At 39.0% G+C, this 14,926-nt stretch overlaps 1 protein-coding gene across 1 annotated transcript in view; it reads right to left on the reverse strand.

The window, feature by feature from the left end:
• The window catches only part of meltf (melanotransferrin), a 32,140-nt gene extending 17,949 nt beyond the window's left edge, over positions 1-14,191 (reverse strand). Inside the window, exons 1-8 of the mRNA XM_088350223.1 lie at positions 14,155-14,191; positions 13,797-13,951; positions 9,670-9,769; positions 6,218-6,403; positions 5,992-6,148; positions 3,803-3,870; positions 3,261-3,445; positions 1,159-1,324 (exon numbers count right to left, since the gene is read on the reverse strand). Coding sequence (XP_088206349.1) covers positions 1,159-1,324; positions 3,261-3,445; positions 3,803-3,870; positions 5,992-6,148; positions 6,218-6,403; positions 9,670-9,769; positions 13,797-13,951; positions 14,155-14,191 — 1,054 coding nt within the window. The remainder of the gene's footprint in view (positions 1-1,158; positions 1,325-3,260; positions 3,446-3,802; positions 3,871-5,991; positions 6,149-6,217; positions 6,404-9,669; positions 9,770-13,796; positions 13,952-14,154) is intronic.
• Positions 14,192-14,926: the final 735 nt, after the last annotated feature.

Genomic DNA, 14,926 nt, shown 5'->3' on the forward strand with positions numbered 1-14,926 from the left:
TGACGTTGGTGAGATTTTCATCCGCGTTAAAAAACGCAATCTGTAGAATACGATCGCGCTTTATTGTTTAAATAAACGCGTTATATAGACTAGGATCTCCCAATGATTATAATTAGCTCGCTTTATTGTTTTAATAAGCGTTTTATATAGAATACGATCAGGGGGGGGGGGATTTGCATAGGAGTCGGCACAACACGTCAACATCCCCTCTCAATGAAAGTGCTGCGCTAAAATCTTAAAGGCGTACTACTACTGCTGCTGTGGATTATGGCCCAATGATCAAGTCGTCAAAATGACGGACGCCTTTAAATGTTTTCGCTACCTCAAAAAAAAAAACCGTCAATGACAGATTGCAGTGCAGACACAGAAATATAAAAGATGTAAATGTTTATACAGTTTTATTTAACTTAGGCCTAGATGTTGTAACAAAAGGCAGAGTTTAATTTGTTATCATAAATCACCCCTCCTTATAAATAAAATATGTAATTTCGGGCCCCCTCGGGCCGGGCCAGCAAATCCAGTTAATTAGTCGGGCCGGGTCCGGGTCGGGTTTAATACCCCCCGGGCCTGCGTCGGGTTCGGGTGCTTTTTTTGGGCCCGATCTTACCTCTACCGCCTACTACTTGGCGTTCGGGGGAAAATCTAGTCGGCGGCTGCAAGTTAGTTGGAAAACTTAATGTTGATCCATAAATAAGGCTCACTGTATTATAAGGCGCATGGTCAGCTTTTGAAAAAAAAAAAGGCTTTTAGGTGCGCCTTATAGTGCGGAAAATACGGTAATCATTGATGTTAAGGTACACGTGTTATTAATATTTTGAATTTCTCTCAGTATGGGGTTATTTTGAAGCAGTTTTAGGGGGTCGCTTATATGCAATGTAGGCCCATATGCCAGTATTTAAGGTACTTGAAGTCATTTGGTTTTGCTGGTCATTTTCATTTTTTGATAAAAGGTGAACATATGCTTCTATCTCTGCTCTAAACCGCGCAATCCTTTCATCCGATACATTTGAGAGGTGACATTTTTTCTCGATTTGGGTCACACTCATGATTAGGGTGGAATGATGCATCCTGGAGTGAAACCAGTTGAGAACCACTGTCTTAGACAGCTCTGTAAGTAGATTTCGAGGTGAAAAGCAAATGTTTATGAGAGAAACATACCTGGAAGTTTACAGTTCATGGCACTCATGGCATTGTAGTAGAGCTGACCCATCCATTTCTTAGGGTCCTCATACTCAGTACTCTGAAACATGACTGAGGACTCTGAGAAGAGCAAGGTTCCTTCTCCATAAGGCTTGGAGGAGAACAGGTTGAATCCAGACTTCTCCTGCGTATAAAAAAGGACACTTGGCTATTACTATGTGAAATGTCGTAATGAATACTCTTTAAGCATGCATGCAAACAAAAAGATGGTTTGTCACCCTTATTGGGTTCATAGTAAAAAGAAAAAACATTTGTTTTGACAGTATTTTCAATTTTCCTGGTACAGAGGGCAACTTTTGCACATTTTTCTTAACTAGTAAACAAATATAGTGGAACTCAAATTTCGGCTAGCTCGTTACAACCACTTTTGGCAAAAAGCACTCTTGCCTGCAACTTTGTTTTAATAATTTTTAAGCAGACAATGTTATATTTCTCCAATCTTGGTTTTCTCACGAGGAGCATAACTCAGAGATCATAATGCAAAAATCAAGTCGAATAATCGAATCAATACAAAATGTGCAGATAACCTCTAATAGGGAAAACCCTTTTGGGAATGTTGCCTATTTTTTTCTAATTATTTGTTAATACTTTTACAAATTGATTGTTTACTTTCAAAAATAAAACGTTTGTTTGAATGAATAAAACTTTATTTTGTACGCAAGAAAAACTAAAATAGTCACAATATTAAAGCAATGTCAACATAACATGCCCGAAAAAGAATAGAAGGAAGCGTATGCTTATTTCATCCCACCCCTTTGGAGTTCCTTAACAGGGTTGGGTAGGGTTACTTTAACTGGATTACTTTCAATTACTTTTGGATTACTCCAATACCAAATATGCTAATAAAAGACAAAAGTAACTAAATATGAATAAAATGACTACATTTTGTACAGGCTTGGGGAGTAACGGAACACATGGAACGGCAAAAATGATGTTGGCAAGCTGTTTGGATTTATTTTCATTTCGTTTCTGTCGCATTTTATGTTAGTTTCGTCGGAAATCAAAGAGATCAAAGCCAGGAGAGAAAGCTTACCACGTGTTGTGAGTCACAATTGTATTCATATTTAGTTTCTTTTGTCTTTTATTAGCATATTTGGTATTGGAGTAATCCAAAAGTAACTGAAAGTAATCCAGTTAAAGTAACCCTACCCAACCCTGTTCCTTAATAATTGTGTCTCATAGCTAGATCTCCCGTGTATGTATTTACATATAACAATTACTTCCCGAATATACATATTTACTTTGGTTCATATTACAAGACAACAGGGTATAATAATGAATTAAAATAATAAACCGCATTTCTTTTAACACATGTGAAGAAAATTACTAGAAACCGCTTTCTTCCATCTTCGTAACATTGCTAAAATTCGTCCTATAATGTCTCAGTCAGATGCGGAGATTATAATTCACGCGTTTGTTACCTCCCTTCTCGATTACTGTAATGCACCACTCTCCGGTCTCCCGAAGTCCAGAATCAAGTCTCTTCAGCTGGTACAAAATGCCGCAGCGAGGCTTTTAACTCGGACAAAAAAGTCCGATCACATCACCCCGATTTTGGCTAACCTGCATTGGCTCCCTGTTAGCCTAAGATGTGATTTCAAGGTTTTTTTATTATTATACAAAATCATACATGGACTTTCCCCCTCATATCTTTCAGATCTGATTTCCCCCTAAGTTCCGGCCCGAAGCCTTCGTTCTGAGAGCGCCGGTCTTCTGGTGATCCCAAGAGCCAAGAAGTGTTCCGCTGGTTTGAGAGCGTTCTCCATCCGGGCACCGGTGCTGTGGAATGCTCTTCCCCCTGAGATCCGATCTGCAACCTCAGTGGAAACGTTTAAATCTAAGCTTAAAACTCACTTCTACTCTATAGCATATGAATAACCTAAACTGCTCATGTGTAATAACCTGTGAAGCCCTTTGAGACTCTTTGTGATAAAGGGCTATACAAATAAAAATGACTTGACTTGACTTGACTTTTACATTATGTGCTTATAGACAAAGCAAATACTGTTCCAAATCTAGTAAAAGTCTGTTGCGGCTACTGATGAGATGTTTGTTCCTACCAGTCCCTGAGTCAGCATGTTAAACACCACAGAGGGTGTGACATGATTTCCAACCACGATTCCTCTGAAAGGGACGCGGACCAGATTGCAAGTCTTCCACTTATCCACAGGAAGTCTTCTGCCATCACGACACAACAGTTCGTAGTCTGCTGACTTGAGGGATTGTGCCCACTCGGGGCCTTTACCTAGTAAAAAAAATAAATAAATCAGGGATCAGCGTCTTTTAATGTTCATAACGTCAGTGTTTCTTAACTACTTTGCTGTGGCACACTATGTATGGCAGGGGTGTCCAACTCATTTGGGCTCAGGAGCCACATGGGGGGCTGGAATAGTAGGGAAAAAAGAGAGATAGAGGGAGACAGAACCTGAGAGATGAAAGAGAGAGGGAGAAAAGAGAAAGAAATGGAATAAGAAAGAGAAAAAGGAGAAAGAGGGAAGGAAATAGAAAGAGAGGAAAAATAGAACTGACAAAAATAGGACACTTTCAACAGGCCAAGAAATGAAAAACCCATGATTAAATAAGTCGTAGTTTGATTCCTTACCTTCTGTATTTTCTTCAATCGTTGTGTGTTTGATAAAAGCTACATCTCCTGCACCCTCAGCCAGGCACCTAATAGGGACGACACATACCTGTCAAGTTTTACGTTTTCCTTGGATTTTATACATTTTTAAAAATTGTTTCAAATTATGCAAGCTCTAACGATTTTGGTACAAGAAAAAAAATGAAATCTCGTTTTGCTCATTTTGACACTAGTCTGGATTATCTTGGTCACTGGTAGCAGACAACAACTTTGTCTTCAACTCTTACCAATTGTCTCAGTCCCTGCTGAAGAAAAGAAACCCCAGAGCACGATGCTGCCACCACCATGTTTGACAGTGGGGATAGTGTTTTCAGGGTGACGTGCTGTGTTACTCTTACACCAAACTTAACACTTTGCATTCAGCCCAAAAGTTCAATTTTGGTATTTTCTGACCAGAGCACCTTGTTCCACATGTTACTTGTGCCCCCCATGTGGCTTATTGGGCCTTTTTGTGGTATTATTCAAGAAAGGGCTTTCCTCCTGCCATTCTTTTATAAAAGGCAGATTTATGCAGTGTAGCACTTATAGTTGTCTTATATAAATATGTTCCCACTTCAGCTGTGTATGCCTGCAGGTCACCCAGCGTGATTATGGGCCTTTTGGTTGCTTCTCTAAATAGTCTTCTCCTTGTGTGGGCCGAAAGGATTGCCAGTTCTCGGTAGGTATGCTGTGGTTTTTTGGTCTCTCCATTTTGATATTATTTTGATATTATTGCTTGCACAGTGCTCTGAGAGATGTGTAAATGTTGTGAATTCTTCTTGTATCCCATTCCTGCTTTGAACATCATTATTTTATCCCAGACCACCATGGTGTATTCTTTGGTCTTCCTAATACTTGTGTTTCCTTTATCAGACCTCTGAGCTCATTACAGAGCAGGTGCATTTAAACTGTGAGTGTGTGCACTCTGTCATTATCAATCATTTATGTTGGCATTGGATCATTCAGGAGTCATCAGAGAACTTCTGGAGTCAGTTGGCCGAGCTGAGAGAACAGGAGGCCAGTATTTTTGTAACATCTAGTTTTTCATTGTAAACATCATAAGGAATGTGAAAACAATGTGTTCCCGCATTAAAATTGTGTTTCACATTTCGTTGAGTTTTAGAAAATATTTAAAATATTTCACTTTTGAGTTTGTAGCCTTTACGGGGCACCATTCAGCTGCCACCACACTAGTTGCCTGGATGCAAATCACGTGATAAGCAACTGTTTGCTGAGGTTGACGGGTATGAAACCATCTACCGTAAATTCCGGACTATAAGCCACTACTTTTTTTCCCAAATGTTCTGCCCTGCGGCTTATCCAGTGAAGCGGCCAATTTATGTAATTTTTCTAGCGGCCGCTCAAGTCTTTCTTTGTAAATATGTGTAACCATGTATAATATGTATTTGCAACTGTATATTTTTGTAATGTATTTATTTGAGACACATGCTGATTTTCACGGGCGAATAAGAAATAAGGGGAGGGGCAAATGCGGGCTGATGGGAACTGGGGACGGGTAAAGGTGAGACAATAGTGGATATATTTTCCCACCCTTACCTTTGGAAATATACACTTTTTTTTCTTGGATTACTTTCAACGGGTACCCCGACTCTGCAGGTCTGCATCAAATGATAAGTAGCTTGCTCTGTTCACTCCATGTATCGGCCCGGGATTGCAGTACCTCCAGGATCGGTGCAATTACACTCATAGTATCCTGGCGCTTTGGCTAGGCCCTTGACTCAGTTCCCTAGCTGGGAGTAAGTGTCTCGGCCTCTTGGCTTTGAGAGGTATCATGATAGCAGATTATGGATAAATGTTCAAGGTTGTAGAATAATAAACCTGTACAAAATCCCCGCGTCAATAAAATTGTTCAATCAAAATTGTTCAATCATAATAAATCCTTTATTTAATGTGGACGCAAGCGGCTAATATATTGGTGCGGCTTGTGGATGTACTAAGTCGGTTTTCCTCCCGAATTGCGGTGTGTGTGGCTTATAATCAGTCCGGAATTTACGGTACCTATGAACAATCTTTTGCATTCCAACCAATAGACATTTAAAGGATTTTCAAATTGACACTATCCTCATAGTTTGACTACATTGCCATAAGTAAAATTGATCTGTATGGCGACCAATGAGCTCCATAAAGCCTTTAATGTTAGAGTTTATTACCTGAAAGCTCCTTCATAGCTGTAGTATCGCTCCTTGCTGCTCGCCTCACATTTATGTTGATGATTTTCATCTCCAATACACAATTGGCACAGAGACGGCGGATCGCCGGCCTCAGTAGCTCCCGGAACGCAGCTGCTGTTAAAATACTGTGCCACACCTGATCACACGCCAATACAGGAAATATGAGCGTCTGTTTCATAGGTCTCTTCGAATGTGATGTTCCTACCCTTGGAATAGTCACAGCCCATAACTGACATGTAGCCTTGATCTACCAGATACCCGACTGGCATTTGCCATCCTGCTGTTCGGCCCTTCCCGGTGTGGCAGCTCTTTTTCCCTGCCAAGTTGTTGATATTGATGCTTGAATGGACCTTTTTCACAACTGCCACAGCAAAGTAAGAGGCCCCGGTATCTGAAAGGGAAAATACATAATGAATACACAGTGAGGATTACCAAGTGAGACCAGATGACTGAAGGTATATAGGTACACCTGTGATTTCACACCTTTTACTGGTTTGGGATGAAAGTTATGCAGTATTATTATTATTAAAGCTTTGAAAACTCTCTCGGTGTACCGTCTTTCTTCGTAAATATGTGTAACCATGTATAATATGTATTTGCAACTGTATATTTTTATAACGTATTTATTTTAGAGATTTATTCTGTTATGTGTTCTACGGACGAATCAAAAAGAAGGGGCGGAGCAAACGCGGGCTGATGGGAAATGGGCTAAAGCTGAGTTACCGGTAGATCTGTCTGTTGTCGCAGCGGACAACAGTGGATATATCTATTTTTCCCACCCTTAACTTTGGAAATATACATTTTGTTTCCTTGGATTACTTTCAACGCGACCCGGACTTTACAAGTCTGCATCATACTTTAATTACGGGTATCATTTTCCATTTATGATGTTAACTGTGGTTATAAAATTGTGAATTATCTATGTTGTGCTGTTGAGATTGTCATGATTGTTTTTCTGTTATTAGTGTCAATAAATTTGTTCAAACCAAAAACAGTTGGGAAAGAGAAACGGATCTATTGACACTAACAAAGATATTATATAATGAAATTGTGAATATGCTTGATTGCTATTAAGTTTTTCGAGAAGGGTTGTTCAAACCTCACATTGTGTTTGCTGTTAAACGTCATATTGAAATATAATATTGTGAATGTGCTTAAATGCTGTTGAGATTGTCATGATTGTTTTCTGTTATTAGTGTCAATAAATTTGTTCAAACCCAAAAAAATGTTGTTACAATTGTGGACCTTACAGCCTGGCTTGGATTAAACTTGCAGTTGTGTTATAAGTTTTAACGCGGGCGCATGCAGTTAATACATGGGTGCGGCTTGTGTAAGTACAAAAGTGGTAAATCACCCAAAAAGTGGAAGTGCGGCTTATAATCGGGTGCGCTCTATAGTCCGGATTTTTTACGGTAGTGCTTCACTGATGATATTTTGCATTGAACAATCCGGAATATATAAATATATTAAAGGTGCTGTACGGAATTTCAAACTTTCATACTCGCTGATGCCATCTTCTGGCCTGTGTCATCATTGCAGCCCGTGTCAAGCTATTTATGTTGCGCTTGCAAGTACGTACATTTCTTAGATGTGCTAAAATATATCACCGTTTTAGGGGTTTGGGTTGGTGTTTGGACTGTGCTTGAAATAGGCATTTTCATACTTACTGTTTTCATGCTACACTAATATATATATATATAATAAATCAGTCTCTAAATAAAGAAACAAATGCATAGAATAAACACAAAGTAAAAAATTGGATTTTAGTGCTCACGTGATCAAAAAGCATGCATGGATTGGGGTGGTTGCAATAGAATGGTACAACTCTTGCAGTTGGAAAATGAACAAAGAATGTGGATTATTTATTTGCACCCAACATTTTCTGTTGATAACACAAAAGGTGTTTAAATGTCTTTTCAGACAATAACCGTTCATTGATTTATTTTTCTATTATACTTTATCATTATATTATATTACATTATATATTATATTTATTATTTATTATTTTCATTGTTATACTACCTATTATTGTTACTGATCATTTAAGTGTACCATTTTGAAAATTACCGTAAATTCCGGACTATAAGCCGCTACTTTTTTCCCAAACTTTCAGCCCTGCGGCTTATTCAGTGATGCGGCCAATTTATTGATGCGGCGCTCGAGTACAAAAGGTAAGATTTAAACTGCAACTTCTTAACTTGTGCACAAATTAAATTAGCGTAGACATATCCTCGTCATGCAAATTGCAAAAAGAAAGGCACATGGCGCAACTTTCAAGCTAAACGCAGTCGAGCAGTCCGATATAGGACTTACTTTCCAAGCGGGATGCTAGCGTTTTTTTTAGTAGAGGAGCGTCGGACCACGTCCATATGACAAAGCCTCATTCCCATATTGAAGGAAGACGACATTGGTGACGTCAGTTGTATGGAGGAAGATGGTGACGCCAGTTATATGGAGGAAGATGAGGACGGTTTGCCGTGCCTACTATTAGTATGGTATATTTTTTTAAAAGACCTGTTTACTGTTTTGCGAGCGTGTTGCTAGTAGCGTGTTGCTACCTGTCACAGTCACGGTTTGGGATGAAAGTTATATTATTATTATTAAAGCTTTGAAAACTCTCTCGGTGTACCGTCTTTCTTTGTAAATAGGTGTAACCATGTACAATATGTATTTGCAACTGTATATTTTTGTAATGTATTTATTTTAGAAACTTATTCTGATATGTTTTGTACGAGCAAATGAGAAAGAAGGGGCGGGGCAAACGCGGGCTGACGGGAAGTGGAGTAAAGGTGAGACGTGTTTGTGGACGCGGCCGACAATAGCGGATATACATTTTTCCCACCCTTACCTTTGGAAATATACACTTTTTTCCTTGGATTACTTTCAACGGGCACCCGGACTCTGCAGGTCTGCATTAAATGTTAAGTACCGGTATCTTTTTCCGTTCAATTTGCTGGCTGTGTTCCTTAGACTGTATCGGGTAAGTGTTAATTTTGTGTTTTTATTGCGTTTATTTCAATGTGGGCGCATGCGGCTAATATACAGGTGCGGCTTGTCTATCTACAAAATTGGATTTCCTCCCGAAATGTAGTGGGTGCGGCTTATAATCAGGTACGCTCTATAGTCCGGTGCGCTCTATAGTCCCGAATTTACGGTATATGAACTTATGTAAAGTAAATCATTTAATGTGGGTTATTCTTTTTTTCTTTACACCATAAGAATTCTATGATTAAAAAAGTGGGAAATGATAAGTAAATTATTCATTTTCTTTTTACAATTAGAATCCTGAAAATACATTTTCTGATGATGCACGTTATTTGGACTATTAATGTGCACTGTTGCTCGTTATTTTGACTACTATGTGCTTTCTACATCATCGCCACTAGTGGCCAATCGAGTTGTTGATCTTTGATTTCTACATCCGTGATCTGCTTTTTTTTAACCTAGGAGATTTAATAGAAAGAAAATGCTCGTGGGTGAACCTTTCAGAAGTGGTTGGAATTTCTTATATCAGGGTTCGATACAGTACTCTCCTGTTTTCCTTGCAACTGAAAATCCATTGATGTTTTCACTTTTCATTTTGAGTGTCTACTAAACTATAAACTTATCATCATATTTCTACTGCACAATAGTAGCTTTCAACAGAGGTAATCTTACGATCGGCCTTCGTTTCACTGGCTGCCATCTTGAATGAGGCAGTCTTGCCCAATTTGTAGATGTCCGAGGCAGACATGGACAAAGAATCGGCTTCATTTCCCTTGAAAGACGTAACAGGAAGGGAAAGTTAATAACGGCTACAATAAAGCAAACAACAACAACAACCCAGTTTTGAATCTGGTGTTCTGAAATTCCTTTCTACCCATCGAGACGTATTACCAATACCCAGCGTGCATGGGCAGGTTTTCGCCCTCCCTAACATACGTGCTTTTGAAAGCAGTAATATATTCAGTTATAAGCAGGTAGTACTTCCAATTTACATTTTTATTTAGCTTATTTGACTTTTTCACTGCTTCAAAGTACGTTTCGGCAGGTAGGACGTCTCAAGAAGAACAACTTATCTCTAATGCTCACAAAATACACAATGACCCAAAGGATTTCAAAACAACAAGTTACATGGGCCACAACTCGTCTAAACACTGTATTTTGATATTGCTTTTTAGAATTTCAGTAAGTAAGCAAAATCCACTCAAAATCCGGTCTCTGGGGGCAGCCATTTTGAAAGTTGGTGTTGAAGAATGACCATTGATTTTGCAACCAATTACGGTGCAGCTGCATTGTCGAGCAGAGTTTCGTTTGGCTGAAGTCGCTGAAGCTTGAGCAACATCTATGTGATCAATCTTTCAAACCAACTTTCAAAATGGCCGTCTTCAGCGATGGATGGAACCATTGGATATTACCTTGTTGATTAAGCCTTTCAGAAATTAGATTTGAGCTGAACAGCTAGGTTGCCGTGACTTTGCCTGGCCCGTTCCTATCTAAAAGAACTTTTGCACACATTCACAATGGACAAAAAACCTGAACTAGATGAGTTTTAGTGAGAAAATATTTCTCATGGTAACAGATTGTACCATTCATATCAAATTTGACAATAATACATAGTTATACACAGGGTTGGTAGGGTTACTTTAACTTGATTACTTTCAATTACTTTTGAATTACTGAAACCATTTTATGACTCACAACACGTGGTCGGCTTTCTCTCCTGGTTTTGATCTCTTTGATCTCCGGCAAAACTAACATAAAATGCGACAGAAACAAAATGAAAATAAATACAAACAGCTTGCCAACATCATTTTTGCCGTTCCATGTATTCCGTTACTCCCCAAGCCTGCAAAAAACTTAGTAATTATATTCATATTTAGTTTCTTTTGTCTTTTATTAGCATATTTGGTATTGGAGTAATCCAAAAGTAATTGAAAGTAATCCAGTTAAAGTAACCCTACCCAACCCTGGTTATACATAATGATCAGAGTACATCTTAATGCGCTGCTAGAAGTCAAATGGACTGATCAATTTCATTGCAGTGGAGGGTTTCCGACGCTGCGTTGTTCAAATTTTTGTTTTGTTTACCTTTTTTTATTGTTTATGTAGTGTTTTCATCATATTTTGGCTTATTCTGTCCCATATTAAGGAAAAGAGAGTTTTAAAAATGCTATAATTTTTGCAGGTTTCTGGGTGGAATTTGGGAGTGTTTAAGCCCCCTAAGAAAGGGTCTGCTTACGCCAATGTTCACGACCACAACTAGTAATACGCACGTAGGCTTTATACAGAGTACCGTATTTTCCGCACTATAAGGCGCACTTAAAAGCCTTTATTTTTTTCAAAAGCTGACCATGCGCCTTATAATACAATGCGCCTTATTTATGGATCAACATTAAGTTTTCCAACTAACTTGCAGCCGCCGACTCGATTTTCCCCCGAACGCCAAGTAGTACGCGGTGGATGGTGGGATTTATTTACCGGCGTTTCATTGGCTAACCAATGTGTCAATCATCAGTTGAATCGATCACTATTGGCTAAAGTTATTCGGATGTCAAGAGGCGGATTCTTCTTATCATTTACAGACTGCCATTGGCTCAAACGGCAAACAAAGCCTGCAATTGGCCGAAAAAGATGTGTCAATCATCAGTTGAATCGATCACTATTGGCTAAAGTTATTCGGAGGTCAAGAGGCGGATCCTTTTTATAATGTACAGGCTGCCATTGGCTTAAACAGCGAAACAAAGCCTGCGATTGGCCGAAAAAGATGAATGCGTATAGCATGTGGCCGATGGCATAGAGAAAGCATTTTTTTCTATTCTGTATTTGTAAATATTGTATTCTCCTGGATTTACTACCCTCACGGATATAAGAGGACATTGCCTGCACATTATTATGAACACAATGACTTCGGTGAGCTATTCCCGGTTTTATATTGTCTTGTTTCAGACTGAACTCGATGTTTCTGTGATAAGCGGTGCAGATAATGGATGGAATGGAGTGTCTATTTTTAAATTAAACTCAATTCCAAGTGTTTATTGTCATATGCACAGTAAAGTTGCGAGCGAAAAAGAAAATAGATACGAAGGAATGGTTATCATTTCTTGAATCCCAAGACTTTAACCTTCCGAATGATGGAACGATGCATTTGAGTGACATCTTACGGACACCGCATTCGCACGTGTTCTCGACACGTATTTGCGTCTTTACAAGCTTTCGGAATGTTAAGGGGGTAAGAAGTTGGACTGAACTATCTGACTGTTTTGTCCACGTTCCCATTGTAGCGCCTTATAATCCGGTGCGTCTTATATATGTCAAAAATAGGACCAAAAACTATTTTTTCGGGGTGCGCCCTATAACCCGGTGCGCCTTATAGTGCAGAAAATACGGTACTATAATTAGCCATGTTCTATGATAGCCTAATTGGAATGCATGTTTATTGTAAAGTGTGGTTTACTGCTGTAACCAGGGCACAATTGTGACTGGTTTCATTGGATTTCCCTATGTAAACCACCACAAGTATTATTTACGTGATTAGTCATGGTCCTTGTGTTGAAATTCTAATTTATACCCTATAAAAGTTTTTATTGCGCTAGTAATGTTTTTTTTTAAATTTATAACAAATATTTTTTGTTTATTTTTGCATTATTACAATTTTCTTACGTCAATTTTTAAGTTTTACGGCAAATGTGTATCGGCTCCAAATATCGGCCTCCGATAATTAACATTAATATCGGCCCTGAAAAACCCATATCGGTCAATCCTCACTAAACATTGTATTTTACACATTTTTTAAAGGTATGTCACGGTGTTTCCAAGAGTGGCCTTTTGGCGACAAACAGTTTTCAGCTCAAAAACATCTGCAATTGTGTATTTTAGACATTGTGAGAGAGTTGTAATTGTTTGACTTCTCTTTCAAAAGTCAATCCCTAATTGCGCTCACTTGGATCCTGGGTTGCATTTACGTACGTTTATTTTAGCTCTGATTATAATACACCAAGTAAAATTGTATACAATTTCGTTGAGAATTTAATTGGCTAAACAATGTGTCAATTTACACTTGAATGGGTCACTATTGGCTTAAGATTTTTGAAGCCGAAGTAGGTCATGTTATTTGGTCCTTATACATTGTGTCTGCCAGGAATAAGAGAGGGCGAAAGAGAGTGAGAGACAGCCAGATATATCCACCCACCCCTTTCAGAAGCTAAAAATGACAGAGGCAAACAGGAAGCGCAGTGTGAATTTTAATAATCTCAAATAATTTGCTTGTGTGTGAGTGTGTTGGGGAGGGGTTAAGTACTTTAAAAAATATATATTTTTCGTCATCTAGTATTCTGTTTTCACTATATTGTCTATACAGTATACAGTATATTATATGATTTTTTTTTTAACTAGAAAAAAGGATGGTACCAGGTGATATATGTGTGGTAAAGTGGTCTGCTACTGTGGCAACACCGCAATCTTGCACAGACACAAAAAAAAGTTCACCGTGCAGAGAGTAACAGTTTGCATCCAAAAATATTACCGTAAATCCGGTGTCACTATGGCAACAAAGCCGAAACGGTTTCTTTGTTAGATTAGAGGGCCAAAGCCTAGCAATAAGGGACAATTCATTTGCCTTACAATTTTCAAACTATTATGCAATTGAAGGTATTTTAGATGTGTTGTTGACATTGTTTTCAATGATTCTTATTTTCGTTACATCTCTGGTGTTTTGGTTTGTCTCTCTTGACGTTGTGATATAAATATTTACATTTAGTTTTTTATACAGTTGATCTTTGCATCGTAGTTATTTAATGTCCTACTTGAAGCTTGCGCACGCAGTCCTCCACTGAGGCTCCGCTGATGCAGCTGAGCGACGGCCGGATGGAGACTTGAGCAAAAGCTTGGGACATTCCCTCACATTTTTCTTGCTCGGCTTTGGAGATGGTGCACCACCTGATGATGTTCTGACCGCACGCTCAACACACAAATAGAAGACATTTTACTCCATGTTTTTTCACTTGTTAGCCACGCAACATAATGTACAAGTAAAGGGGAAGAGCCACTAAACAGAACTCTGTCTCAGTAATTGTGCTTCCCGACCCGTTTCAAGACAGTTTCGTTCTGTTTCATGACAAAGCTGGCATAACTATGTCTGCAACCGGAAACGAACCCGAGTACTGGCGGTGAGAGCGCTGACACCCAACTCCTTGACCATCAGTGATAGAGATGACAGATGATGACATACAAAAAGGCCTTAGAGCTTATTTCATTGTACACACTTTTGACTCGCAGTGCAAGAAACACTTAAATTGTGAATGTATTTAATTGCTGTTAAAAGTGTCGATAAAAACTCATATTGTTGGGATATGATATAATGAAATTGTGTGTTTAATTGCTGTTAAAAATGTGGGAAAGAATTGTTCAAACGTCATATTGTCAGATATAACGAAATTCTCATCTCATCTCATTAGCTGCACTGCTTATCCTCAGTAGGGTCGCGGGGGTGCTGGAGCCCATCCCAGCAATCATCGGGCAGTGGGCAGGGGACACCCTGAACTGGTTGCCAGCCAATCTGTCATGTCCTGCACAATCGTCATGGCACCCAGCTGGTCCCGCCCCTTGACACCGGCTGAGACAGATTGACTTGATTGCGTGTGGGATACTTAAGCGCTCCTTTTGGGACTGCCCGTCGCCAGACCATTGCTTAACTTGAGGAAAAACCTGTTCATGCCCGTTTGTTCTGAGTAAATGCCTAGTTTGTGAATTTGATTGCCTTTAAGCCTGTTTTGTGAGTATTACCTAGTTTGAATTTTTGATTGCCTTTAAGCCTGTTTTGTTTTGTCTTTGGTCCCTGCGTGTTGGACAACTTTTATTTTCTAAATTAAAGTAACAGATCGTACACGCAAATGAGTTCACACTTCCTGCCTCCTGGTCAATTCCGTGACACAAT

This window comes from Urocampus carinirostris, chromosome 12, assembly GCF_059441175.1.
Source record: "Urocampus carinirostris isolate Australia breed hairy pipefish chromosome 12, RoL_Ucar_1.0, whole genome shotgun sequence".
NCBI classification, from domain to species: Eukaryota; Metazoa; Chordata; class Actinopteri; order Syngnathiformes; family Syngnathidae; genus Urocampus; species Urocampus carinirostris.